Source organism: Aptenodytes patagonicus, chromosome 25 (genome assembly GCF_965638725.1).
Source record: "Aptenodytes patagonicus chromosome 25, bAptPat1.pri.cur, whole genome shotgun sequence".
NCBI classification, from domain to species: domain Eukaryota; kingdom Metazoa; phylum Chordata; class Aves; order Sphenisciformes; family Spheniscidae; genus Aptenodytes; species Aptenodytes patagonicus.
This window is the reverse complement of record NC_134973.1, coordinates 116,206-142,925: the sequence shown is the minus strand read 5'-3', so window position 1 is coordinate 142,925 and position 26,720 is coordinate 116,206. Positions and strand designations below refer to the sequence as shown.

At 44.1% G+C, this 26,720-nt stretch overlaps 1 protein-coding gene across 5 annotated transcripts in view; it reads right to left on the bottom strand.

Moving 5' to 3' along the window:
• Positions 1–25,344, bottom strand: part of LOC143170658 (ceramide synthase 4-like) — a 48,896-nt gene extending 23,552 nt beyond the window's left edge. Inside the window, exons 1-3 of one of the 5 annotated variants that reach the window (XM_076359112.1) lie at positions 25,290–25,344; positions 21,860–21,914; positions 5,117–5,290 (exon numbers count right to left, since the gene is read on the bottom strand). In XM_076359112.1, coding sequence (XP_076215227.1) covers positions 5,117–5,290; positions 21,860–21,879 — 194 coding nt within the window. In that variant the 5' untranslated portion in view covers positions 21,880–21,914; positions 25,290–25,344. Of the gene's footprint in view, positions 1–5,116; positions 5,291–17,059; positions 17,085–21,859; positions 21,915–24,824; positions 24,842–25,289 lie in introns of those variants that run through there. The other 4 variants (XM_076359113.1, XM_076359117.1, XM_076359116.1 and 1 more) reach the window with 4 other exon arrangements.
• Positions 25,345–26,720: the final 1,376 nt, after the last annotated feature.

The following is a 26,720-nucleotide window of genomic DNA, read 5'->3' as shown; positions in this document are numbered from 1 at the left end:
CACGTCCAATCTAAACCTCCCCTGGCGCAACTTGAGGCCGTTTCCTCTCGTCCTATCGCTTGTTACTTGGGAGAAGAGACCGACCCCCACCTCGCTACAACCTCCTTTCAGGTAGCTGTAGAGAGCGATGAGGTCTCCCCTCAGCCTCCTTTTCTCCAGACCAAACAACCCCAGTTCCCTCAGCCGCTCCTCACGAGACTTGTTCTCCAGACCCCTCACCAGCCTCGTTGCCCTTCTCTGGACACGCTCCAGCACCTCAACGTCCTTCTTGTAGTGAGGGGCCCAAAACTGAACACAGTATTCGAGGTGCGGCCTCACCAGGGCCGAGTACAGGGGCACGATCACTTCCCTACTCCTGCTGGCCACACTAGTTCTGATACAGGCCAGGATGCCATTGGCCTTCTTGGCTGCCTGGGCACACTGCCGGCTCATGTTCAGCCGGCTGTCGACCAACACCCCCAGGTCCTTTTCCGACAGGCAGCTTTCCAGCCCCTCTTCCCCAAGCCTGTAGTGCTGTATGGGGTTGTTGTGGCCAAAGTGCAGGACCCAGCACTTGGCCTTGTTGAATCTCGTACAATTGGCCTTGGCCCATCGATCCAGCTTCTCCAGACCCCTCTGTAGAGCCTTCCTTCCCTCAAGCAGAGCAGCACTCCCGCCCAACTTGGTGTCATCTGCAAACTTACTGAGGGTGCACTCAATCCCCTCATCCAGATCATTGATAAAGATATTGAACAAGACTGGCCCCAAACTGAGCCCTGGGGAACACCACTCGTGACTGGCTGCCAAAAATCCATGCTTGAGGAAGCAGGGTCTTTCCCCATTTAATCTCCAGACCAAGAAAATGGAACCATCGGCCCAAGCATGGTGGCCGATGCAGTTACTGAATGAGGGATTGCAGAAAATCCTCAGGGCTTCTCCTGCCTCTTAGTATTTTAGAATCATAGAATCACAGAATAGTTTGGGTTGGAAGGGACCTCTAAAGGCCATCTAGTCCAAATCCCCTGCCGTGGGCAGCGACATCTTCAACTAGATCAGGTTGCTCAGAGCCCCATCCAACCCAACCTTGAATGTTTCCAGGGATGGGGCACCCACCACCTCTCTGGGCAACCTGTGACAGTGTTTCACCATCCTCAGAGTAAAAAATTTCTTCCTTATATCTAGTCTAAATCTACCCCCCTTTAGTTTAAAGCCATTCCCCCTTGTCCTGTCACAACAGGCCCTGCTAAAAAGTCTGCCGCCGTCTTTTTTATAAGCCCCCTTGAAGTACTGATAGGCAGCAATAAGGTCTCCCTGAAGCCTTCTCTTCTCCAGGCTGAACAACCCCAACTCTCTCAGCCTGTATTCATAGGAGAGGTGTTCCATCCCCCTGATCATTTTCGTGGCCCTCTTCTGGACCCGCTCCAACAGGTTCGTGTCTTTCTTATGCTGAGGGCTCCAGAGCTGGACGCAGTGCTGCAGGTGGGGTCTCACCAGGTCAGAGCAGAGGGGCAGAATCCCCTCCCTCGACCTGCTGGCCACGCTGCTTTGGCTGCAGCCCAGGATACGGTTGGCCTTCTGGGCTGCGAGCGCACATTGCTGGCTCATGTCCAGCTTTTCATCCACCAGTACCCCAAGTCCTTCCTGGCAGGGCTGCTCTCAAGCCCTTCATCCCCCAGCCTGTATGGATACCGGGGGTTGCCCCGACCCAGGTGCAGGACCTTGCACTTGGCCTTGTTAAACCTCATGAGGTTCACACAGGCCCACTTCTCCAGCTTGTCCAGGTCCCTCTGGATGGCATCCTGTCCCTCTGGCGTGTCGACCGCACCACTCAGCTTGGTGTCATCTGCAAACTTGCTGAGGGTGCACTCCATCCCACTGTCTGTGTCATTGATGAAGATATTAAACAGTACCGGTCCTAGTACAGACCCCTGCGGGACGCCACTCGTCACCAATCTCCATCTGGACATTGAGCCATTGACCACTACCCTCTGGATGCGACCATCTAACCAATTCCTCACCCACCAGACAGTCTACCCATCAAATCCATCCCTCTCCAGTTTAGAGAGAAGGATGTTGTGGGGGACCGTGGCACTACAGAGGTCCAGACAGACGACAGCTGTAGCCCTTCCCATGTCCACTGATGCAGTCTCTCCATCATAGAAGGCCACTAGGTTAGTCAGGCAGGACTTGCCCTTGGTGAAGCCATGCTGGCTGTCTCAAATCACCTCCCTGTCCTCCATGTGCCTTAGCATAGCTTCCAGGAGGATCTGCTCCATGATCTTCCCAGGCACAGACGTGAGACTGACTGGCCTGTAGTTCCCCGGGTCTTCCTTTTTTCCCTTTTTAAAAATGGGGGTTATGTTTCCCCTTTTCCAGTCAGTGGGAACTTCACCGGACTGCCACGACTTCTCAATACGATGGATTTTTCTGGAGTTCTGTCACAGATAAGTGACATGAACACATTACAGCATTTCTGAAATTCCAGAGTAGGCACCACCGGGAACACAGAGTGTATCTAGAGAAAAAAACACTTTGCACCCAATGCACAGTTACAAGTAATAGGTGAGGGTAGAATAAATTGCCAGAAGCCAAGCAAGCCACCAAAACCAAACTTGCATACTAGTTACATACACTCATTTTGACCCACAGACCAGATGTACAAAGCTACAAAGTCAAGGCCATCTACACGGAGAATGAGAAATAACACACACATCCTTTCAGTCTGCAATTCTCAAAACTTTGTGCAAATTATTTTAAACAGGGCTAGTGCCACTGTACACACAGGGTAACGGAGCAACATAAGACTTGATTCATACCTCCCGTTCATTAGGGGAAGCTTTCTTCTCCAGGATGAACTGAACGTGAAACAGTAATGACTGAGAATGAGAAAATGTCATGCTGAAATAAATGACTGCAGAGTTAGGACAAACAAGAATACAGCTCAGAACACTGGCTTGTAATTGGCATAGGTAAAATAGTGGTATGATTATAGGTTTCCTGGACCTGTAAAATGGGCTTGTGATACTATCTTTTTTTAAGGGTGTGACAAGAAGCTTTAATGAAGTTTGTGAATCAAAACAGCTTTAAAATTAATGAGTAGGATGAGGCCTGTGGAAACTCTCCCAGCTGAGGCAGCGCTTGGATGGGAAAGAAAAAAAATCTTTTTACCTGGCCATTGGCATCTTAAACCAGATGGAGAAGATATTTAGATTGACTGGGAGTGGTGTGGCAAGAGGAAGGGGAATAAAGGGACAGAGTCACAGAATCGATGCTGAAAGGGATCTCTGGAGACCATCCACCCCACCTCTGCTGCTCAAGCAGGGTCAGCTACAGCAGGCTGTGGAAGGCTGTGTCCAGCTGGGTTTCGACTGTCTCCACAGACGGAGACTCCACTCCCCCTCTGGGGAACCTGTTCCAATGTTTGACCACCCCCACAGTAAAAAAAGCATTTTCTTATGTTCAGATGGAGTATCACGCATTTCCATTTGTGCCCACTGCCTCTTGCCCTGTCACCAGGCACCATGGAGAAGAGTTTGGCTCCTTCTTCTTCCTGTTCATGTCTTGTACTGGGGACCCTGGAACTGGACAGTCCTAGTCAATGCAGGACATGGGGGCTAATCTCCAGCTTCGCATTGCAGATGTGTCCAGGTTACCGACTGACAGTGCCCACCTGAAGGAGTACTGTATCCAGCCATGTCTTGCAGATCAGCAAGGAAGAAATGTGAGTCACTTGTGTTTTAATGGTTACCTACAGCACCTTGGTTCCCACATCAGTGGAGGTAACAGAGACACCTATGTCCCCAGGAAAGTACAGGATAAAATCCATGGAATTTATGGAATGCACACTAAACATATTGTTTACAAAGAAGACATTTGGAGTCCAATTTTGTATCATCACAAAATGATTATTTAAAGAATCATTCACGCATTTGTATTTACATAAAAATACTGGCTATAATTTTTTTTTTATTAAAAACATTCTCACAGCAGAGCTCCAAATCATTTCAACTTCTATAAACTTTTCCAAGTTGTCCTTGTATCACAGAGAATCTGGAAAAGAAACATCTTTCTAGCCTACAAAGGTCTGCTTCCATTTTCTTGTGCAGCCACTTTTTTAAAAAAGACGACAAAAACATTTTAATTGTCTTTCTTCCCGTCTTTCTAAGCTTAAAACCACTGTAGATTTGACTAAACTATTTCAAAAGATTACCTCTTTGATCAGCAACTAGGAATATGGTTTTTTCAATCCAGTGAAGACCACTTCGAAGAGTATTCAAAATCATGAAAGGGGATTTACTCTGCAGTCTTGACAATGACTGACACTATGGTAAATATCAGTTATCCACCAGCAAATCATGTTGTGTTGCAGACCACACTAACTATTGACTAAACTGCATAAAGCAACAGCATGAGCTCAGGACCTTTATGAAACTCAGAGTCAATGAACCCTGCAGGATTTCTAGCTATGCCTTTGCCATAACCCCCAAATCTTCTGTGCTGAAGAGTAATATGCAAAACACTCAAACGGCTCTGGCCAGAAAGAAGCAGCTACAAATGTCTCTACATGGCACTCCCAAGGAAATGACACTCCTGACCCCAGAGCAGTGGTCAGTGAAATACACACATTTGAGTGGCTATGCAGTGCTGATTCTGAGGTCAGGTGACTCAGCCCAATCTAATGCATCTTACTCAGGCTTGTCTGTCAGGTGCGATACCCCAGATCCCCATTACCCAAGATAAAGGAGACTTAACTGTATTTGGGTAGTCTAAATGTGATTTCTGCTGCACTCGACCCAGAAACAGCAAGCAATGTGCAACAGAACACAAAACAGCGTGTCTGCCTTCTAAAACACAAGCATAATCCTCATCTAGGGCCTACCTGTTTTAAGTGTAGAGAGCCACATTGCTTTTAATTAGACCTTAAGGGTAGGGTTTGTGTTCTATATTCAACACACTTCTTTAGCCAGTACACAGGGCTGGAAAGAAAGAGCTGAAAAATGTACCTCAGCAGACTTTATGACCTGGAGTTTCTGTGGACCTCTTCAGTCATACATTGGCACAGACAATAAAGCCAGCTTTTGGACCCAAACTGCCAGCATTATCCCTAAAAAACCCCAAACAGTACTAAATAACTTACCTTTCAAAGGCACATCGGATGACAACCAAGATTAAAGCAAAAGGGATACTAAGCAGGAGATCACGAGGCTGAGGGTAATGGACGTCTTCAGACTCTTGCATGTCCTCCCAGGTGATTCCTGGGGGCAGCCAGAACTCATGCTGCCACAGCCACTCATTCAGAGAGCGTGCCATCCTGGAAGGAAAGAGAGACCAGAATAAACTGAGGACAGCCTCGCACAGAGCAAACCTGTCAGCACAAGCCAGTGAAGCAGAGGAACAATTACACCCTCGCTGAGGTTGCATCTGGCTGTGAAAGCAGAAGAGGTGTGGAATGCATCAGTGCCCAAGGAACTGATAACCTGCTCGCAGATTTTTATCGGGTGATTGGTGACTGCTGACTCCTGGCACAGAACCAAAAAAGGGCTAAAATGGAGATAAGTGCCTCAGAATTCAACAGAACATTAGTGTCATTCTCAGCAACATGTATTGGAAAGTTTTAAGTTTAATACTACAGCTTCTCACGTTCATAGGTTCCCTTCTACAGGACTGATAGCCTGGTATCACGAGGATGCAGCAAGTCTGCTCCAGGGCTGGCTGCCAGCTGTCCTTTTATACGTACATATCCTTACTTTTTAGTCTTTGATCTTTTGTATTTATTTGTTTCTATTTACACATTGCAATTCCACTGTGTGCATGTGTGCATATGTATGCATTATGATTAATATTATACTGAGACTTCACCTTTAAAAAAAAAGGGGGGGGGGGGGGGAAATCTATCTTCTGCTTTAAATGATTAAGGAAAGTACTTCCAGGTAAGAATTTCTGTGCTAAGTGTAAGCTGGATTCTTAATGTAATTTTAAAGACCATGCCTGAAGGTGGGATTTACATACATGATCAGAGAATTTAGCAGCATTAAAAACAGTAGAGTGGGTGTAACAAAGCATTCAACAGAAAATACTGTTGCTAGATAATTCTATCTCATACACAAATATGAGCTGCACTGCCCTCCAATACAGGCTGCTCATTCTAGCTGGTAACAACAAATGTCCCAAACACAAGCTCTGAACAGAGGCCAAGGAGACTCTGTGCAGGCACAGAATAAGGAAAGGGGAAGTGTGGGAATGAGATGCCCATTGAGATCATCTGAACAGCACACGGGAAATGCCATCTTACGAAACCAAGGGAAAAAGCATATAATTTAAGTGTCTGACCTGAGTATCATAAAGCATCTCACCCAGTGGAGGCCCAAACCCTGGCCCATTTTCTGCAAGGAGAACTGCCTAACAAATCAAAAAATGTATCATACATTTGATTTTGAAGACATCTTTAATTCAGAAGTAGTTTCTTTGTTAGTTAAACTGAAGATCTGCCTTATTCCAAAATTTTGCAGAGTCCGAGGGATATCATCTGAATCATAATGTCTTTTCTTGATTTGGACTTTATGATTCATCTCAATGTGTCTTTTCATCTGACTACAACAGGGAAGAACAGGACCCTATTTCTTCAAACTTGACTCTCATTTCTCCTGGAGCATTCACAGCCAATTCAGTATGATGACAAAGCTGATTACAAATATATGTGCAATTGATACCAAGTGGATGCAAACTTTCTGACCATTTAAGATATACAAAGCAGGAAAACACTCTCCCTCTTCCCCAAAGAAAAAGGAAAACCATCTTACTAAAAATGCATTCTTCTCTTCCTCCCTGCATTCCCTGATTTCAGCTTTTGATACCAAAACCCACAACATAAAAATACCTCCTAAAAATAAACAGCCTGATATACTGTAGAACTGCAACTAAAAGAAGTGGCAGCAAGGCTAATATCCAACTTTACTAACACCGAAAAGAACATCCAGGTCTTTTACAAGGTTTCAGTTTGACAATAATCACAGTATTTTCTTTCTGATGCAGCTTCTGGGACTCTGGAAACTGTGGTTTTGCTCCCACTCCCAGGCTGTTCTTCATTCCTTCTGCTAGCTTTCCTTCCAGTGCAATGTCTGGACAAAAATCATTGGCACATAAAATGAAGATAAACAGGCTTTATAGACTCTTCAAATTCTGTTTTAAGAGCCTGACAATCAAGATGCAACAGTTTTTAAGTTGCCTGCCAAATCTTGAGTCTCTACAACTCTTTGGGGCCTAGGTTATACACCTAACTTCCCCCATCAAGGCTGTTTTAAGGTGGGAACATCTGCTGCTCACTATCTGTCCCCTTTTCCTCTGGCAGGGCTGTAGGATCCTCTAGCGCTAGTTCCCTTTCCGTCTTGCCTTTGGTGATTCAGCAAAGGCACCTGAAGCCAGGACCATGGGAGAATGGTGACAGGGCTCGTTGTGCATTAAAAAGAGAGAAGCTAGCTGAAGCACACATACATACATGCCAGATAAATCTTTTCAGACTACTCAATAAACATGCTATTAACCAGTATAGCTCCATTGGGGTGACACAGACATAAGCCCAAGGGACAGGCTGGCTACTGTGCTGAACCTCAGAGCCTCGGTGAACCATGTTTTCAGGATGTCCCTGAGTCTCCTGTAGACTGTGTGAACGCAGGTTTCTGCACAAAACTCTACAGTTATAGAGCAGAAAATGTCTATGTAGAAGCAAACTGTATGAGTATGGGCTTAGCCTACAATGAATTCAACACACTGTCACTATGAAGCGTGGTGACAGTGTTTCAAAACAGCTTGTACACTTCAGATTGGTACTGGATACCAGCTTAGAAAAGTCAGCAAGGTGTCTGAATAACAAAGAACTTTACAAGGCATGAAAGACACCAACCTCAAAAGTGTTGGTAAACTTTCTTAGCTGTTAAAAATCTTAGCTCTAGTCAGGAAAAGCATCAGGACATCAGGAATACCTAAGAGAACTATAGAGAGAAATGACACTTCCTCGCTGCCTCAGCTCTTTAGAAAACATTTCTTCAGTACCACAGGGTTATCCCACAGTGCAGAGACAGCAGGCATGCTAGGGAAAGCTGCCATAATAGCTAGCTTTGCAATTACACAACCAAGGATTCTCCTTCCAGAAGTCTATCTATCTGGCAGCAACACAAAATGATGCAACACATGCTTGGTAGAGGAAAGCAGCTGAACTCTGCTGAGGGCTCTCTGTGGGGAGTATATAAAATAAGTCGTCCAATTTGCTTAGGGGGAATATTCTTAGATTCAAAATGCTAAGGAAGTAAACAGCCACCATCTAATCTACTCTCATGTGCAAACTATATATAGTCAGGATCACCTTCCTGGAAGATTTCTTTATCTCTGCAGCTATCTTTACACATAGCAAAAATATAAAAAAGGGTACAGTATGAAGCAATATATTTATCTTTTGCAATTTACACAGGCCAAGTTCCCAAGTCGAAGCAGCTGAAAAGCTGAAGACAACGGTGTATCTAAAACGCCCTTTGAGCACCCACAGAAAAGCATAAGCAGGCCCATTTCTTTCTCAAAAGTTCTTTATACCTCACAGAGCACCTTGCGTTATTTGTTGTAGATTTGTAAAAATATACAGGATGAAGCCCTCCAGCTCTGAGTACAAGTATAACAGGGAGATAGCCTCTCACACAAAGAAGAGCAAGAACAAAGGGAAAAAATCAACGCTGTAGAGCACTCTCCCATACATGATACTAAACAGATCAGCATTAGGATTTCACAGACAGTGAGCAAAATAGTAAACGCTGGAAGAACATTGAGTTTGTTGTAGAATATACATGTATGTAAAGATGAAATCAAGATTAGAGAAGTATCACAGCTATGCCATGGGGACTGGGAGGACAAGGCTTCAGCATTTACCGAGCCTACACTGCAACAAGATCAGGCACTCAATATATAATCCAGCAAAGCTCCTTTAAGTTGACACAGCTAGAAGCTCTTGAAGCAACTGGACTTTGTGCAGCCCTACTTTGTTAAACCTTGCCTTTCCTGATTTTTTTTTTTTAAACTTGTTGGCTTTATCTGAATCCTTAGAGTTACAAAGGTCTCTGCTGTCAGGCTGCCCTGAACTGCTCCAAGGAAAACAGAAATTGCTGCGCTGGCCAGCCGGAATTCAGCTGCAGTATCTGCACACTGCAGCAGGGAGCAGCACTGCAGGGCTCCCTGAACCCTGAGCCATGGATCAGGAACACTACTATACTTAACCCCTTAGGGACAGTTTCACTTTCAAAGCAGAACTGTTTGAGAAGCAGCACGGCATCTAGCTAGAAAGGTTACTCCTTGTCTCACAGCTAAAATGGCTAAGCAGGTTTACCCAGAAAACATGACTGTTGCTCACATCTTCAAAGAGTTATTCTGCTGCTTCACTTACAGAATCTATTCCCAAGCTAAACATGAATATATAGGTACATGAATACTCATGTAAATTTACACATATGAATATAAGAGATAAGGGTGGAGGAGAAACAGAGAGAGAGAGGAACTGGGTAATTACCCTCTCACTATGAAGACGACTAGATGTAGGTATCTGCCCTGCAGTTTACAGCTACAGCATTATGCTAGACATTATCGGATTAGCCACTGTTCACTACTTATACTGTTAAGATAATATAAAGATCCATCATAAAAGAAAAGATTACACTGGAGTTTTCAAGTTGCTTTTAAAACAAGAAAAAGAGCCATATTTTTTTTAAAAAAGCTTACACTGGAGTTTTTAATTTGCTTTTTGACTAACCAATATTCCTTCCCCCAACCTTCCTCACCCTGCCTTAACCTTAGCACAGCAGATCCTGGTAACATTGATGTGATGGTAATTTTAGTCTTTGCTGTAGGAATTCTGAACCCAATGCCACAGAACTTCCAACTTCTTTCCAAATTCCAACATACAACTCGCTGTTTCCTCCTCCTCTCTACCTCAGGAAGCTGCTAATTTTAGAGATAGCCAAGACTTCACTGGGCCACTTTCAGCTTTTTGCTATGACAGACAACAATAATCCCTTCAATAAGGGTAGCAAGCTGTATTAGAGGTGTCTCAATGTTTTTGCATCAATTGCTCATACTAGAAAGCTGTTCCTAAACCCTCTGGTGGGTACAAAATAACCACAATAAAGACTTTTAATGCATTTGGTTTTGTATTAACACTGGGTTTTACCAGAAACAAGTTGTTCTTACTGTTTATAGAACAATACTTTTCCCTCATAGTTCATTGCCTAGGCTAAACAAGTCCACTGCTTCTAATCCTCTCTATATTGTATATAGCTAATACAACTAGCTGTAGCCAGAGAAATGGAAAACCTTTCTTTGCACATTCCTGTTTCTGACTAGATTCTGTTTCTGAACAGGATTTCTGAGAGGTGTGTCTAGCATTAACATCTGCATTTTTTAATACAAATTTTCTGCTGTTAGTCCCCACATATACAACTCTGCACACCGTGTCATTCAAGGTCACCTCATTCCTCTTACTCTGGCTACAAAGGCCTTCCAGTTCTTGATTATACCAGAGATGGTCCATTGTCTGCAGGTGGATTATACAGGTTTGTGGGTGGACAATGCCACAGGTACAAACATCCCCGAAGTGGCTTTGGGCCAAGCTGTTTAGGTCTGCCAAGTCGTATTAGCTTAAGTGCAGCATCATGCTAATGACATTGCTGCCAGAACCTGCACAGGTCCTGCAGAAGCCTTCCTGGTATAGCCAGTTTTCCCAGGACTTAATTAACCACCAGCAGCACAGTAGTGCCACAGGGGAAATTATTAATTAATGTGGAAGCACACCACCATAAGGATGCAGTTACATTGCTTCTCGATTCAAGTTGCTTTATTTTTGACATGGGGTTATGGCTGAAATAATTAAAACGAAAAAAGCCTCTTAAATCTTGATATTCTGGAGAGCAAAATGGAGAGGCCTGTCCTATCTTTCTGAGAAGCAGTTGGGGTCAAGAAACAGAGTCCTCTGCATATTTATAAAGGTTCCTGTTATTTCAAATTGGAGAAGCCATTGTATTCTAGTCCTACTCTGGTCCATACTTCCTGAATTTGGGTTACCACTGCATATTATGCATTTGAACCTTTAACTAATTTTGCTAAGAAATCAATTATTCAAGAATTCCATGGGTAAATTGTCTCCTGATAGCTCTTCTAGGCAGTTTCTTACCCCTTTGATACTTCCCATAATCCTGATTATGGGAATTAACTAAATTAACACTTTAACTAAAACTACCTGTTACAGCTACACAAGAGAAGTTACAAGTTCAGACATGAAGTTTACTGCAACTCTTTTGTGCAGAAATAAATAATTTTAAAAAAGAAAGCTCAGATTAACGTAACATAAGCTATCTTTTGAACACCCATATTATATTTAATCTCTTAATCTCAGTTCCAGGGTTTTTTTGTCCTTTTTTTTTTTTTGTAAAAACTTCACACTAAAGATCACAATACTGGGATTATAGTTGCTGGGATAATTTTTTCTTCATGTATCTTTTCTAACATTTTTCATACATTTTTTCTAACATATATCAAGTATTGTCACTAAAGATTTGGTGAAATTTATAGATAAAAAAATCTTTGCTCCAAAATTCTTAATTACATGTACCATTATTTTCAGCATGCTGAGACGGCGATTAGCTAGTTCCAGTCTCCTGCCTGAAGGGAATACATTAACCTTTTCAAATTTCACTTCAGCTTTGATATGTTCATTTCCATTTCCTCATCCCTGTTAGCTATCCTGGTGTCATACCTGCTTTCTGATATTGCCTTATCCGTAACAACATTTCCTTTGCCTGAGATCCCTCTCTTTCCCTATCCCTCTGCTGGTTCTTCACCACTTTAAGGCTCTTACCATCAAGCGAATTTGACCATGGATGGACAGTGTCCAAGGGACTCAGCTGAGATTTATCAATTAAGAAAAATGGCTCTCTAAGAATGTCCTCCCATGGGGAAAAAAAAAAAAAAATCTTTCCTTACAGTTCCAGTCCATGACCCACCTATTGATCTTCACTCTTGGCATGCCTTCTCCTCACTCTCTTTGTCAAAGTAACTTTCCTACAAACCCACCACCCTCTACAGCTCCATTTCTTTGAACTTCTTTTGGAGATTATTATAAGCCTGCTTGCTCTGGCCATAGCTGATGCAGAATCTCCAGTCACATGGATGGATTCTGGTATGAAACTTGGGTACGAATCTCTTTTTACCTGCAGCTAATTCTGCTTTATTTCTCCTCTGTTCCCCAGCTTTCTCACCTCTTTCTCTTGTGACTCTGAATGCCCTTGTCTTTTCCCTAAAACTGCAACTTCTGGCAGAATCTCCCCCTTGTTTTTGCATGAAATAAGACTGTTTTTCAACTCTGACTAGTAGTGAAAGAAACAAAATCACAATCTCTTTCCCTTTGTAATCATCAACACTGTGTTCTCCAGGCTCACTCTCCTCATCCAGACTTTGTTCTCCACATCCTCCTCTTTGGAAGCCAGCTGAAAATTTGAAATTATTTGTGCAGCCTTGTTTCTCCACCAATGACCAGTTATCCTCAACTTCCTGGCTTTCAGATGTTCTCCTCGCTTAGATCTACCAGCTGACATTTCCTGTCAAATTATTTTATGTCTGCTGCCCATCCAAGAATAAATTCATTTTACAATTCTTCATCTTTTTCAAGGAACTTTTCACTATTTGTTTACTTCCACTACTAGTCCAACAGAAGCTTGATTCTTCACTCCTAACTTCAAAAGCAGAAAGGCGAAATTCACCTCCACAACCCGCTAAGAAAACATCTCTTTTCAGCCCACTGAGAGAGCTGGGTTGCTCTGCCATGGTTCCTAGACTTTCCAGCTTTTCACCAACATTAACCCTATCTCATACTTTGGTGCAGGCTGGTTATGTGCTGCTCTGTTCAAAGGCAACAATTTTCATACACACTCTCTTTTGGGAGACCTCTGTCCCAGAAAAAGCATAAAATGCCCAAACAAACATTAGAAGCTGCAAATAGAAGTCCAGCAAGCAGACAAACTTGCTTACCTAGATCTCCAGTGAACATGTTCCTTACCCAGCATAAATTACTTACTAACTTCCATACCTTGTGCTCCACTTGCCAGCTCCTTTGCTGCTAGGCTGCTCTGACTGTCGAGTGTTTGGCTCCCAAGCAGACAGCCAGGTATGACCAACAGCACAGGTTTCAGGCTAATGTCACTCATCAACGTCAGAATGCAAATCAGACAGCTCTTCTCACTTGATCATCCCTCATTGAGGGGGATGACTACAACTCCTTGGTTTTGCTCAGTAAAAAACAAGTACTGGTTTAACCAGTTAAAAACAAGGCCGGAAAAGGCACTGAGTACCTCTGGCTTCACCATGTCTTTGGTCAGGAGGTACTCAGAGCAGCGGGCCCAAACTTTTATAGCCTTCCTCTTGCTGCCAATGTACTTACAGAAGCCCTTCTGGTTGCCCTTCACATTCCTCACTCCAGCTGAGCTTTGGCTTTCCTATCTCCATTCTTGTACGCTCAGGCAACACTTCTGTATTCCTCCTGGCCACCCACCTCCACTTCCACCTTTCTGATACTTCCATTCTGTGTTTGACCTCAATCAACAGTTCCATGTTCACCCCTGCTGGCCTCGCAACCATTTTTGTTTGCCTTCTTGCATGTTGGGATGGACTACCCTTGTGCTTGGAGGAGGCTGTCCTGGAAGATCAGCCAGCCGTCTGGACCCCTTTGCCTGCCAGAACAGTTTCCCATGAGATCCTGCCAAGCAGATCCCTGAACAAGCCAAAACCTACCCTCCTGAAATTTAAGAAAAACCCAAGAACTTACATGCACATTTTGAAATACCACGGCTGTTTCTGCCATATTGCTCCTTCAGTAACCTGAAGATGCTTCCCTACTAAGGCTGAAGAAACCTGGGTTGAACTGCAGCACCCATTGTCAAACTAGTCTCAAAAATCATAGAATCACAGAATCATAGAATAGTTTGGGTAGGAAGGGACCTTAAAGATCACCTAGTTCCAACCCCTAGGGCAGGGACACCTTCCACTAGATCAGGTTGCTCAAAGCCCCATCCAACCTGGCCTTGAAGACTTCCAGGGATGGGGCATCCACAACTACTCTGGGCAACCTGTTCCCGTGCCTCACCACTCTCATAGTGAAGAATTTCCTTCTTATATCTAATCTAAATCTACCCTCTTTCAGTTTAAAGCCATTACCCCTTGTCCTATCACTGTATGCACTTGTAAAAAGTCCCTCTCCAGCTTTCTTGTAGGCTTCCTTCAGGTACTGGAAGGCTGCTATAAGGTCTCCCCAGAGCCTTCTCTTCTCCAGGCTGAACAACCTCAACTCTCTCAGCCTGTCTTCATAGAAGAGGTGCTCCAGCCCTCATGCATGCTCCAACAGGTCCATGTCCTTCTTATGTTGGGGGCCCCAGAGCTGAATGTAGTACTCCAGGTAGGGTCTCACCAGAGCGGAGTAGAGGGGCAGAATCACCTCCCTCGACCTGCTGGCCACGCTTCTTTTGATGCAGCCCAGGATACGATTGGCCTTCTGCGCTGCGAGCGCACATTGTTGGGTCATGTTGAGCTTCTCATCAACCAACACCCCCAAGTCCTTCTCCTCAGGGTTGCTCTCAATCCATTTTCCGCTCAGCCTGTATTTGTGCTTGGGATTGCTCCGACCCATGTGCAGGACCTTGCACTTGGCCTTGTTGAACTTCATGAGGTTCACACGGGCCCACCACTCAAGCCTGTCAAGGTCCCTCTGGATGGCATCCCTTCCCTCCAGCGTGTCGACTGCACCACACAGCTTGGTGTCATCGGCAAACTTGCTGAGGGTGCACTCAATCCCACTGTCTGTGTCGTCGACAAAGATGTTAAACAGTGTTGGTCCCAATACCGACCCCTGACGAATGCCACTTTTCACTGGTCTCCACTTGGACAACGAGCCGCTGACCACAAGTCTTTGAGTGTGACCATCCAGCCAATTCCTTATCCATCCATCAAATCCATGTCTCTCCAATTTAGAGACAAGGATGTCAGCCGGGACAGTGTCAAATGCTTTGCACAAGTCCAGGTAGATGATGTCAGTTGCTCCTCCCTTACCCACCAACGCTGTAACCCCATCGTAGAAGGCCACCAAATTTTTCAGGCACAATTTGCCCTTAGTGAAGCCACGTTGGCTGTCACCAATCACCTCCTTATTTTCTATGTGCCTTAGCATAGTTTCCAGGAGGATCTGCTCCATGATCTTCCCAGGCACAGACGTGAGACTAACTGGCCTATAGTTCCCTGGGTCTTCCTTTTTTCCCTTTTTAAAAATGGGGGTTATGTTTTCCCTTTTCCAGTCAGTCGGAACTTCACTGGACTGCCACGACTTCTCAAATATGATGGATAGTGGCTTAGCAACTTCATCCGCCAGTTCCCTCAGGACCCCTGGATGCATCTCATCAGGTGATAAAATAAAGTGCTGCATTAAGTTACCAGTGTAAAATGCAGCAGAGACAAAAGCTGAAGACCTTTGTAGGCTCTGTCTGGCACTAACCCCATGGCTGTATTATTAAATAAATTAACATTCCTTTATTACTTCCAGGGCACGGTGAGGTAACATAAACCTCGTCCTGACACTTGGGAACAATCAGTATTCTGCTACTGAATGCTAACTCTACAAACAAAAAAATTTTCAACAAAAAACCGCTGGAGACTGCATGCTGATTGTTTGGTAAGGCACAAGAACACCATGTTCTACCATCACTGGGTAAAAAACTACAGACCATACTACATCTTAGTAAGAACATCAGACATGACTAGTGTCCAAGTAAGGCAACTGAGGCATCCAAAGTACCAGCTAGAACATCTCCACAAAATACATAAAGACATGTATTTCCAGATCTACGTGTGTTTCTTGAGAGAGTACAAATGTAAAATGCAAGGAGGCACTATAAAATCCAAACGAGCTACTCAGCAATTTCTTTGGATTTTTTCCTTCATTCTTTCTTCTAATGCCTACTATTTCCTCCAGTCTCGCTGTAGAAATAGCAGTCATGACTGACATCACTTGATAGAACTGAGGAAGAAAATCAAGTTATTGGCCTCAGGCCACACTGAGCTAAGAATTCAGGTTGGAAGATCACACAAAGAAATCAAGAGGGAGCTTACTTCCACCTGAACTGCTCATCTCTCCTTTCTCTGAATTCATCAGTACCAAACAAAGCAAGAGTCAGGCAGTCTTAGTGAGACCTTCTCCTTCAAACTGAGTTAAGAGACAGTAAAAACTGCCAAAAAGCCCTCTAAGCAGAAATCCTATTTATCCCTGAAAACTGTAGCAACAAGCAGTTTGTACACCAATAGAAGCATTTTCACAGATTTTGGAAGGAGAAAGGGACAAGAAGGAATCACACGCTGTGAGAATACACACTGAATAAGGCTCAAAACTTTAAGCATGAGCAGCAATAACTTTGTGAGATCCTCGAAACACTTCCAAAGGCAAGTTCTGGCCTTACAACCCAGGTCCTGTGCATGGAGGTTCAGATGCTGGAGAAACAGAAAATATTTGCCCAGACCTTTCGATACGATACATACCCCAGACATCTCTTCTACGGCCAACTGAAATTTTTCAACTGCTTATCACTGTCCCTGTTACTCAACAATCACGTATCAGGCCTCAAAAAGTTTAATTCTAACTTAAAAACTGGGAAAAATAAAAAGCAGGTAGTAGGTTCAAGTTTCCAAGCCATACTCGAGTCACATTAAAATACCGCACAGCTCTAAGTAAAGCCTCTTTCATACAAGCTCATGGGACAGTGCAATGCTTGTCCAATGCATTACCCGATTCTTCAGCTCTTTCAAAGCATAAATATTCCTAAATAGTCATACAGTTCTTGTCTGATGGCCCTTTCCTAATCTGTCCTTTAAGAATCACCCTTGGCAAGCCTTTGTTCCCTTCCAGGAGAGCTCTTCCTCTTCTGCGCTGCCACCTCTGGCCACGCGCTTAATTCTGCAGTTTGTAGCAGCCCTCAGAAGCTCTTCATCCCCAGTTTCATCTAGAGTTCCTACTTACCTGCAGTCCAAAGCGTTGCCATTGCTCCTTATTTGTACAGTCAGCCCCTACAGTGAGACAAGCACTCGGTTATCCCGCAAATGGGCCATTTCCCCAAAGATGTGTTTTCTAATTCATCACACCAGCACCCATGAGCATTCAGCTAAAGCGAAGCACTGAACTCCTGAACTGCTAATCTTAGGTCAAAATGAAAGAATCAGTTGTGATAAAATAGGAAGACAAAGGACAGATGTGCGCGACTTCTCTGCCACAGATGTAGCAAAGATAAAACATCAAAGTGGAATTGGATCATCTTGAATGCCAACGCAGGTTAGAAAAGCACTTATCTATCAGTCGGGATGAATTTGTTTGCATGCTGAGGGAGGCATCCTATATTATAACCTAGTACACCTACAAGATGCCGAGTATGACTTTTCACACAATCCTCGTTCTCCTCCCTCATGTAGGAAACACACAGGCTTTAATTACTCTGTATGAGCTGGCTTTGAATTTCAGTATCAACAGTTCCATCAGTTTCCCAGGTATTTGTTCCCACAAACTCCCAGGCTGTTCCAAAGCTTAGAGGAAAAAAAAGAAATTTAATTAGTCTAAAATTAAGATTTTTTTAAACGATACTCTCATACCTCTAAAACTAGAACGTGTTTTTATTATTTTTCATTTCAAAACACAAAACTTAAAACCTTATCTGAGAATAACATCTACATTCCCAACATTACCGCAAAAGCAAATTACATTAAAAACATTGAGAAAGAAACAGCAACTGATAGAAAGATTTCCCTTTCTCCAAGATTAAAAGAATTGTGACTCACTTTTCACAATCACTACTGCTTAATGAGTAATGCAATCTATCATATGATGATGGTTATTTTAAAAAAATTTGAATATGAATTATTCTTGATTAGCACAGATAACTTAAAAGCCCTGTAATACGGATAGCTTATAAAGCAGAATGTAAAACTCAAGTTCTTTCAACAGGCACTGTCCTCCTCTGTTCTTTGCTGGAATAGTATCTAACATCAAGAGAACCTGTCTCCAACTGAGCTTTACCTATTACATAACAAATCATTATGGGACAGTATATTATTTGTCATGATACTGAAGGCTGCAACCACATCATGTTATTTATCCAGCAATTTTGGCGTTACGGGATCGTTTCTGAATTTGACGTACAATGGGACCATTTTAATGAGTGAGCCTGCCAAATGCAGACAGAGTGTTTCAGATTGCTTAGCCTAGGTGGTCTTCTCGATCTTCTCCATATTAACACAGTCACTCCTTAAGCTGCAGATTCCACCTCCTGCTCTGCTAATGAGGAGTCCCTGTGTTACGCTGCAGGCATGAGGGGACTGTGACAGATCACTCAAACACTGCATTTATTCCACACTGGGCCAATCTCTCTACAATACATATATTAATTTATCTTCACTGCAGCCAGTTTTTCTGCCCTGCCTGAGCTGACACAATCATGCCTACACCAGCTGCAGGGGGGAATACGCCAGCCCTGAGCACAGGCCAGAGTGACAGCCACAGCCATTTGGATGCCCCTGCACAAAGTCAGCACCTCTGGCTCTCACAGCACAGCCCTCATTCATGCTGGCTGAGCTCAGGGTTTATTTTTAAAATACAGATACTAAGGGTCACTTTCTCCTTGCTTCAATTCACCACAAATAACTTTACATGAAAAATCACATAGAAATTATTATTTTGGGAATTCTGCCTTCGTGCATCATCTCTAAACAGAAAAACTCCTCTGATCTTTTCTTTGAAAACATTAAACACAAACTCTGACGTAACATCTTTCAAATTCTCCAGAAGGAGGCTATCTTTCATATATGTATGAAGAAAGACAGATGAACAATAAGGAAGCAGTTGCCCAAAAGGCTCTGATAGTACCCCAGGGGTAAAAATAACACTGCTTATTACAAAAAAATAACCTGAACACAGCCTGTAGTTTACCTCTTTCAAGATTTTTTTTTTCCTTATCTATTTTGATTCAAAGCCTTGGCACTTGTTGGGTTCGAAGGTGTATGCCATACCCGTGTCTGTGGCCATCTGTGCAACAACCTCACAAAGCAAAATATTTGAAGAATTTCTTGATTTTTGGCACTGACTTTTAAAACAAAGAAACTAGTTGTTATCAAACCCAATTTCAGTAAAAGCTGAATCAATCTTGAAGTTAATAGAATTACTGCAGTTGGTCCTCTTTGAGCATATTTCCTATTTTTTCAAATGAAAGCTACTCTTGAATTAATCAAAACTAAAGCATATTGGAAAAAGGAGTTGGGAACGTGCACCGGATTCTTGACATTGCTGTGTAATTATGGACAAACATGCTGAGGTGTACTCCTCAGTAACCATGAATACACCACAAAAATTACCCCCAACAGAACAAACAGCCTTCGGTGGATTTTCAAAACTGGGAAAATGATGACATTTAATTTCTCTTTACTTAAGAAGAACCTGTCATGGAATGCCAGTGGAATTAAATATTAAACCTTCAATACAGATATACTAAAGGTTAATACATGCATACAGTAGAGACCCACAATAAAGTAATAAAATGAAAGCCTTTATTTGAAGGAGGAGGGTGGCCAAGGACATGGAACAAGGACTTGCAATATATTTCAGCAATCTGTGGAAAACAGCCTACAGCTAGAAGGTCCGTGTGCGAGAACAGGACCACCACTGAGTCACATCATGAATGCATAGCAGGACCAAGGAGAGTATCTCTGTCTTATTCCTTTGATGGCAAGGATGCAACTGGTGGAGAGCAATGCTTTCCACACCTCAGCCCTTTATGGTAGCTTTGCACCAGACATCAGTCTGGGCTGGGTAATGGCTCCTTGAACTGATCTCCCTGACATAACAAAACAAGAACCTGCACTGTGTATGCCGGGGCTTTATACCCTGCTGGGCAAGGATGCAGTGCCCCAGCTCTTGGCAGCGTTTCCCATGTACCTCTTTATCAGATGTACTCCAGGTCAAGAGACTCTGTCAGCTGGAGCTTTTACAACACAACCTGCAGTGTGTTGCACTGCAATGAAAATGGTGGTATAAATTCTAAACCTGTGACATATTCCATTGCAGTGTTCAATTACTCTATTAATATTAACTAGAATGAGGACAATTAATTTTACTAGTAGGAAATAATTACATGACTTTGGCTTTCTAAAGAGCCAAAGTCTATTTTTAAGTAAGTTCTTGCATTAGATAAAGACTCTTGGCTTCCCCTTTCCCTTTAGGTGAAAGCATGGGTTTTCTCCCACAGGGAAGAAATCTGGAACAGACATTAGAAATACAAGCAGGAGATAAAACACAGAGCACAGTAAGCAGTCCTGACCCTGGAAATGTTATTACATTTTTGTTCTTATCAACAGGCTCTAAATTCACAGCTAAAGTAGAGTCAGTTCAAAACTGCACTCCCCTCTTTAAATTGGATTTTAGCGATGCCCTGGTTTCGGCAGGGATAGAGTTAATTTTCTTCCTAGTAGCTGGTACAGTGCTGTGTTTTGGATTTAGCATGAGAATAATGTGGATAACACACCGATGTTTCAGTTGTTGCTGAGCAGTGCTTACACTAGTCAAGGACTTTTCAGCTTCTCATGCCCTGCCAGCAAGAAGCTGGGAGGGGGCACAGCCAGGACAGCTGACCCAAACTGGCCAAAGGGATATTCCATACCATGTGACGTCATGCTCAGTATATAAACGGGGGGAGTTCGCCAGTGGGGGGTGACTGCTGCTTGGGAACTGGCTGGGCATCGGTCAGCAGGTGGTGAGCAATTGCATTGTGCATCACTTATTTTGTATATTCTTTTATCATTATTATTTTCCCTTCCTTTTCTGTTCTATTAAACTGTCTTTATCTCAACCCACGAATTTTACTTTTTTTTTTTGATTCTCTCCCCCCATCCCACTGTGGGGGGGGGAAATGAGCGAACGGCTGTGTGGTGTTTAGTGGCCTGCCGGGTTAAACCACAACAAGTGTGTACTTGTTATGTTATAGCAATGTTTGGATGCATCCAAAGAGTCCAAATTTTAAAAAATGTGATTTTCCAGATAGTGCTGTGAGATACAGACTCAATTTTCAGCATTTGAGAGAACAAGTACATGTTAGTTACAGCCCACAGTACAGAAAATCAAGACAGACTATTTGTTTTGACTTGTGGATGCTAGTCCTTTGAGATTCTATAATCTCATTTCTTGTAAGTTTGCTTTCACCTGAACAAAGCCAAAAAGACTGGAGCGCAGGCAACCACAGTGAGGGAAGAAACAGACGTGTTTCCTTTAAGATTGTATCAATGGGTGGAGAGATCCACTACAATCCTTAAAATGAAACTGCTGCTCTTTACAGCATGAAAAGATTCCCCTGCTGAGACAGACTCCTTGTAACTTAGAGCCAGTGTAAACCAACACTGCCATCAAAGACTAGACCCTGGCCTCCACCCATTCCTGACCAGCACTCCCACTTCACTGCCACGACCTCCCTGTACTCAATACAAGAATTTGTGAGGCTTCACAGAGAACCAGGCTGAAAAGAAGATTTGGGTTAAAACTTGAACTTTTTTTCTTCTTACTCGGCGTTGATTTTACCCCACACCAGTTCCTCACTGCAATTCAGTACCTGGCTTCAAAATCATTTGTGCAGGCTCAATGCAAGGTACAAGAGAAAAGCACAAGTGGCTTGGGGCAGGCAAAAGTGTTACTTCTTCTCTCTACGGAAATGCAGCTCAAGCTGATCAAACTGTACTGCTGCAGAAAACGCCTCCATTGAGCTCCAAATGTCCCACTGCTACACCATACCTGGAAATATCTGGATTCATGTCATCAAGTCCTTACTGGCCTCTGCAAAAGAAACCTGAAAAAAAAACCCAAACCACAAAATTAAGCCTAAATATATTATATATGCAGCCCAAAGCAATTTCTGAGTGTACATAGGAACTAGCTTGAAGTGACCCTCAGCATCACATCACATAAAACACTCTGTGCTGGCGTTTCTCCCATATTTCTCTTAGGGGTGAGTAGCAAGCTTATAAAACTTTCCCCTACTCATCTTAGACCTGAAAAAGTAGTGTATGATAACATTCTAGCTACGTTTTACTCTCTTGCAGAGAAATTGGCTATGAATTAAGATCTGAAGATTCTCTGAGAGATCTTTCGTTTAAAACAACTGCTTCCAAAGTCTTGACAAATCATCATAACCTGGACACGTGGCAACCCAGCTGCTACAGAACAGATGTTAGATCACTCCATCTGCTGCAAGCAGCGGTCACAAACCAAACTCTTTTATACTAGTTCGGTGTGCAGTGCTCTCCAGAAAGAGAAGTCCCATGGTTGTAACTACCTTGGAAGAAAATGAGGCAAAGCTCAGAAGTATGCCTAGATGGCTACAGCCTTACCACCTGCAGCTGTATTGACTAAACACTCATTTACCATAATCACTATTCACAAGTAGAAATAACCGGTTTGCAGTTTGATTTTTGTATATCGAGCCCACATATGCTGCTTCCTAGAATCAGAGAATGCTGAAATGCATGATCTACAGAGGCTTTCAGTTCCTTCCCTGGCCTGTGAAGTATTGTTCTCTGCCGTAAACATTTCAGAAAAGAAAAATTTGTCTAAATCTATGAACCCGAAAGCAAGTTTTTCCCCAAAAGCTCTGGAGGGAAGGGTTTAGAGTATTATAGAAGCTGGTGTTATAATACAGAATAAAAATTTAGAAAAACAGTATTAATTGTCTTGATATATATCTCAAAGGACAGAAAGCAATCAGACTTTCCTGACACCTTTTTGCTTCTTGAGCCTGCTTGGGCTCATGAATATAATCAAAGATCCTAATCAGCTGCCTTTCAGAAAAATTCTCAATTACAGGAATGACTGACATAGTTGGTTTTGTGTTTACTGGACACTGCTAGGTCTATAAAAGATTGGCTGTTGTTGTGATACTGACTCTTCAGAGCTCGTGCTCTCCTTCAGACCAGACACCATTTAAGTTCTGCACCCAAAAGGATGTCAGAAAACCGTAAGTAGCCTTCAAAAAACCACAATAAAAATGCCTTCCATCAAGCTGGTAACCTCATGAAGAGAAGAAAAGGAACTCCATCAAGTGCAGAAGTTTTAAAAAGAAGCCTTCATTAGCTCTATTTCTGCCAAAGAAGTGCTTACTAGAAAACTGAACTTTTAAGTCTGTGATGATGTCTGCACGAGTAGACAACCTCAGGGTTTCAGAGCTCAGACAGGTTGTTGTCCTCAGGTAGACTTGGGACGTAAGAGCAGATAGTTTAGACATCCCCAAGCACCACCATTCATCTCTCTTGCTAGAGCAGGGTTGCCCCAGACACTGTCTAAGAACATGGGAAAAGGGCACCAACTCAGAAGAGACATTTTTATTTTGATCAGAGCTGAAATACAGCATAAGCTCCTCAAGCACAGCCTGTAGAGTTGGCAGCAGGAATCTAATCTTTGCCCTATGCAAACAGAGAAGCTGAGTCTCTCTGAATTATCTGTGTAAAAATTATCTGACTGCAAAAATAAATCCAGATTCTGTGGATTTAGGTGGACTATAACAGAAGGACAATGTAATAATTTTTCATTGCAGGTATCTGTTCTCCTTCCTGCCTGGAAGCAGCTTTCAAGCTGAGAAATCTCTACTCTCTCCTTTATCTCCTTAATATAACTCTAACACAAGATGGGAATTAGATTAAGAAAATTAGTATTTTATATTAATTTCACCAGTTTGTAGCAGCTAATAACCCAGAACAGGTATTCCTCACTCAGCAGCATTGATTCTAGGTAAAAAGCACTTTTGGCTTAACATCAGATGCACTTTTCAATTTTGCCAGCTTCTTTGCTGCTCTGGACACAAGCATCTCACAAGGTCCTTCATCTTCCAACATTAGGTTAACAACATAAAAGCTTTTCTGGGGGAAATGCTCCTCTGCATTTTTAAGCCTCTGTAAGTCTCCTGACTATCTTGATAAACCTGAGCTTGTAGATACATCAATCACCAGCACAGTCTCACATCTCACAACCAGTCATCCCTGTTGGCCAAAGGAGAGATTGGCTCCTTTGGAGGACAAACACCACCACGTCTGTCCTCTCAAACACACCTTCCACCTGACTTCTGCAAAACTTACCTCATAAAACTTCACATTACACTTGCAAAACAAGGAATTATCTTTAGATGCTGACAAATGATGTAGATAAATAACCAAGCACTTTCAAATCTGGCTAGCTAAAATTCAGATGTCTGACTTCACATTAAGCATCATTACCTATCCTGGAAACACTCACCTCATGCTCTGATATCTGACTTTAGTCTTACTCAACTGCCAGTGCTTCCTAAAAATCTACCATCCAATCTGGCTTTAAATGATTCCAGAAGTGGAATTCACCATCAAGCATTTGGGTTGGGGTTTTTGGCAACTTTAACCTAAGATGATTTTTTTTTGTCCTTCTACTACTTGAATTTCGACCATTACACAAATCTTTTTAAAAAGACCCCACACATATTCTTTCAGCCTCGTGGCCAGCTTTGCCATCCTTTTCTCTGGGAACAGTTTTCATTGCCGGCAAGATAATCTTCCCTCAATCTCATAACTTTTCATGCAAAGAGTTAAGAGTGAAGTACTGAAGACTCAACTAAGAGCTACCTACAGGAGGACAGAATGGCTTCCCAAAAAGTACTGCTATGGCCGCCTGCTCTGACCTTCCTCGCCACAAAGACAGCTCAATATGACCCTTTATTTCTGTATTGATTTCATACGACCTGGCTGTGCTGTACCAGCGGCGCGGAGGACTTTTCTTCTCCTCCAGGCTGTCGCAGCCAACGAGCCCACCCGGCCCCTTCCCCACTCCGCCGGGGGCCCCTCGGCAGGTGGGAGCCAAGTCCTCGCAGCTCTTCCCTCAGAACACCTCTCCGCCGGGGCGGGACCGGCGTGAGGAGCCGGTCCCCGAAACCCCCTTTCCACCGTGGTTTCTGCAGACCGAGCGGGAGCCCGTGCCCCCCGGCTGCGCTCACAGCCCAGGCGCCACAGGCCCCCGGCCCCGCCACCCCCTCCCTCCTCGGGCACTGCCGCCTCCCCGTCACCTCCCGGGCACTGCCTACTCCCCCATTATCCCTTCAGGCAGCCGCCGCCCCGCCAGCGCCCCCGGACTCTCCCCCTACCCTCCCGGCACCGCCGGCCCCACGGGCTCCCGCCGTTACGGCACCCGCCGCCTGCTGCCCGCTCACCTCCAGCCTCCCCAGCCGGGCCGGCGCCGACCCGGTCTCCGCGGAGACCCGCGCCGCGCCCGGCCCCTGCGCGCCCCGGGCGGAGCGAGGAGGAGGCGGCGGCCGCGGGGCGGGGCCGGCCCGGGCGCTGCTCTGCTCCCCCGTCCGGCGCCGGGCCTCTCCTCGCTCAGCCCTGTCCGCCGGCTTCCCGCCCGGGCTCCCCGGCCTCAGGGCGGCCTCCGCGGGGAGGCCTCGGCGCGGGTGGGAGAGTCCCGAGCTGAGGGCCCTGCGGGCCCCCGGGGCGGGGTCTCCCTCAGGCGGGAGGGCTTCGATGGGCACCCAAAGCCAGCGGACCATAAGCAGGGGCACCCAGACCTGCTGGGGACGGGGCACAGCGGGGGTTTGGGAGGACAGGCAGGTGCTGGTGACCCTGGAGTGCTTCACCCTGTCTGAGCCTTGCCACCTGGGAGGTGTCGGGTCGTTACAGGAAGGCCCGGGTGTGTTACCACATTAGGGGAAAACTTGGCCTGTTTGCCTTCCCCCAGAGGGTACAAACATCTCCAGGAAGAGAAGGGCTGGAAGGGACAGCCGTGCTGGGACATGTATGAGGTGACATAAATGACGTGGCAGCCCTAATACAGATGGAGTCCGGCAGAACAACGTCACCAAAGACCCGATTTTCTGTCATCCGTCACTGCAAGGTAATACTGCCATTTGCACGGTGCCATTTATAGCTGCCAAAGTGAGAATGAAATGCTAATGAGCTAGCCTAATGGTTATTTTATATGCACCTTTCATGAGTGCAAATAAAAAGATAAAGAAGGTGTATCTTCATCATGAGACCCTGTTGCAGTCTGATGGAAGAGACAGCCTCCTGCCACTGCCCTGCTGAACCAGCTTCTGCTCCTTTTCTTGTCATGCGTGCTTCTCCCCCTTCTCTTTTGCCTGTAACCTCTTTTACCTCCATTTCTCTCCTAAAGCTCTTTACAACAGATCTGCTCATTCCATGTCTGAGCTCTTTTTACACAAGCTCTATCACTTGTGTAAAAATACATTTTAAATACATGTATGAATGCATGCACACGCAAATATATTCTAAAATCCAAACATCACGTATCAAGCAGGATATATAGCAGCCTATAAACACTTGAGTGGGTGATGCTGGAACCCATTTCTGCAGTTCTACATTTCATCTTTTGCCAACAATGAATATATTTATTTTAACCCAGCGTTTTCTTCACAAGTGAAGAAAAAAGGAAAAATAATAAGGTCCTTCAGCAAATTGCAGCTGCTCTTCATACGGAAAAACAGTGGTTAAAGTACTACATATTATTTCAGTCAAAACAAGGAGAAAGAGCTAATACTGTGGACCACAGCTTTGGAATCACTGCAGTACAGCTGTGTAGATTTTAAGGCCAGGAAAAAAAAAAATCCTTAAGATGATCTGTTCTG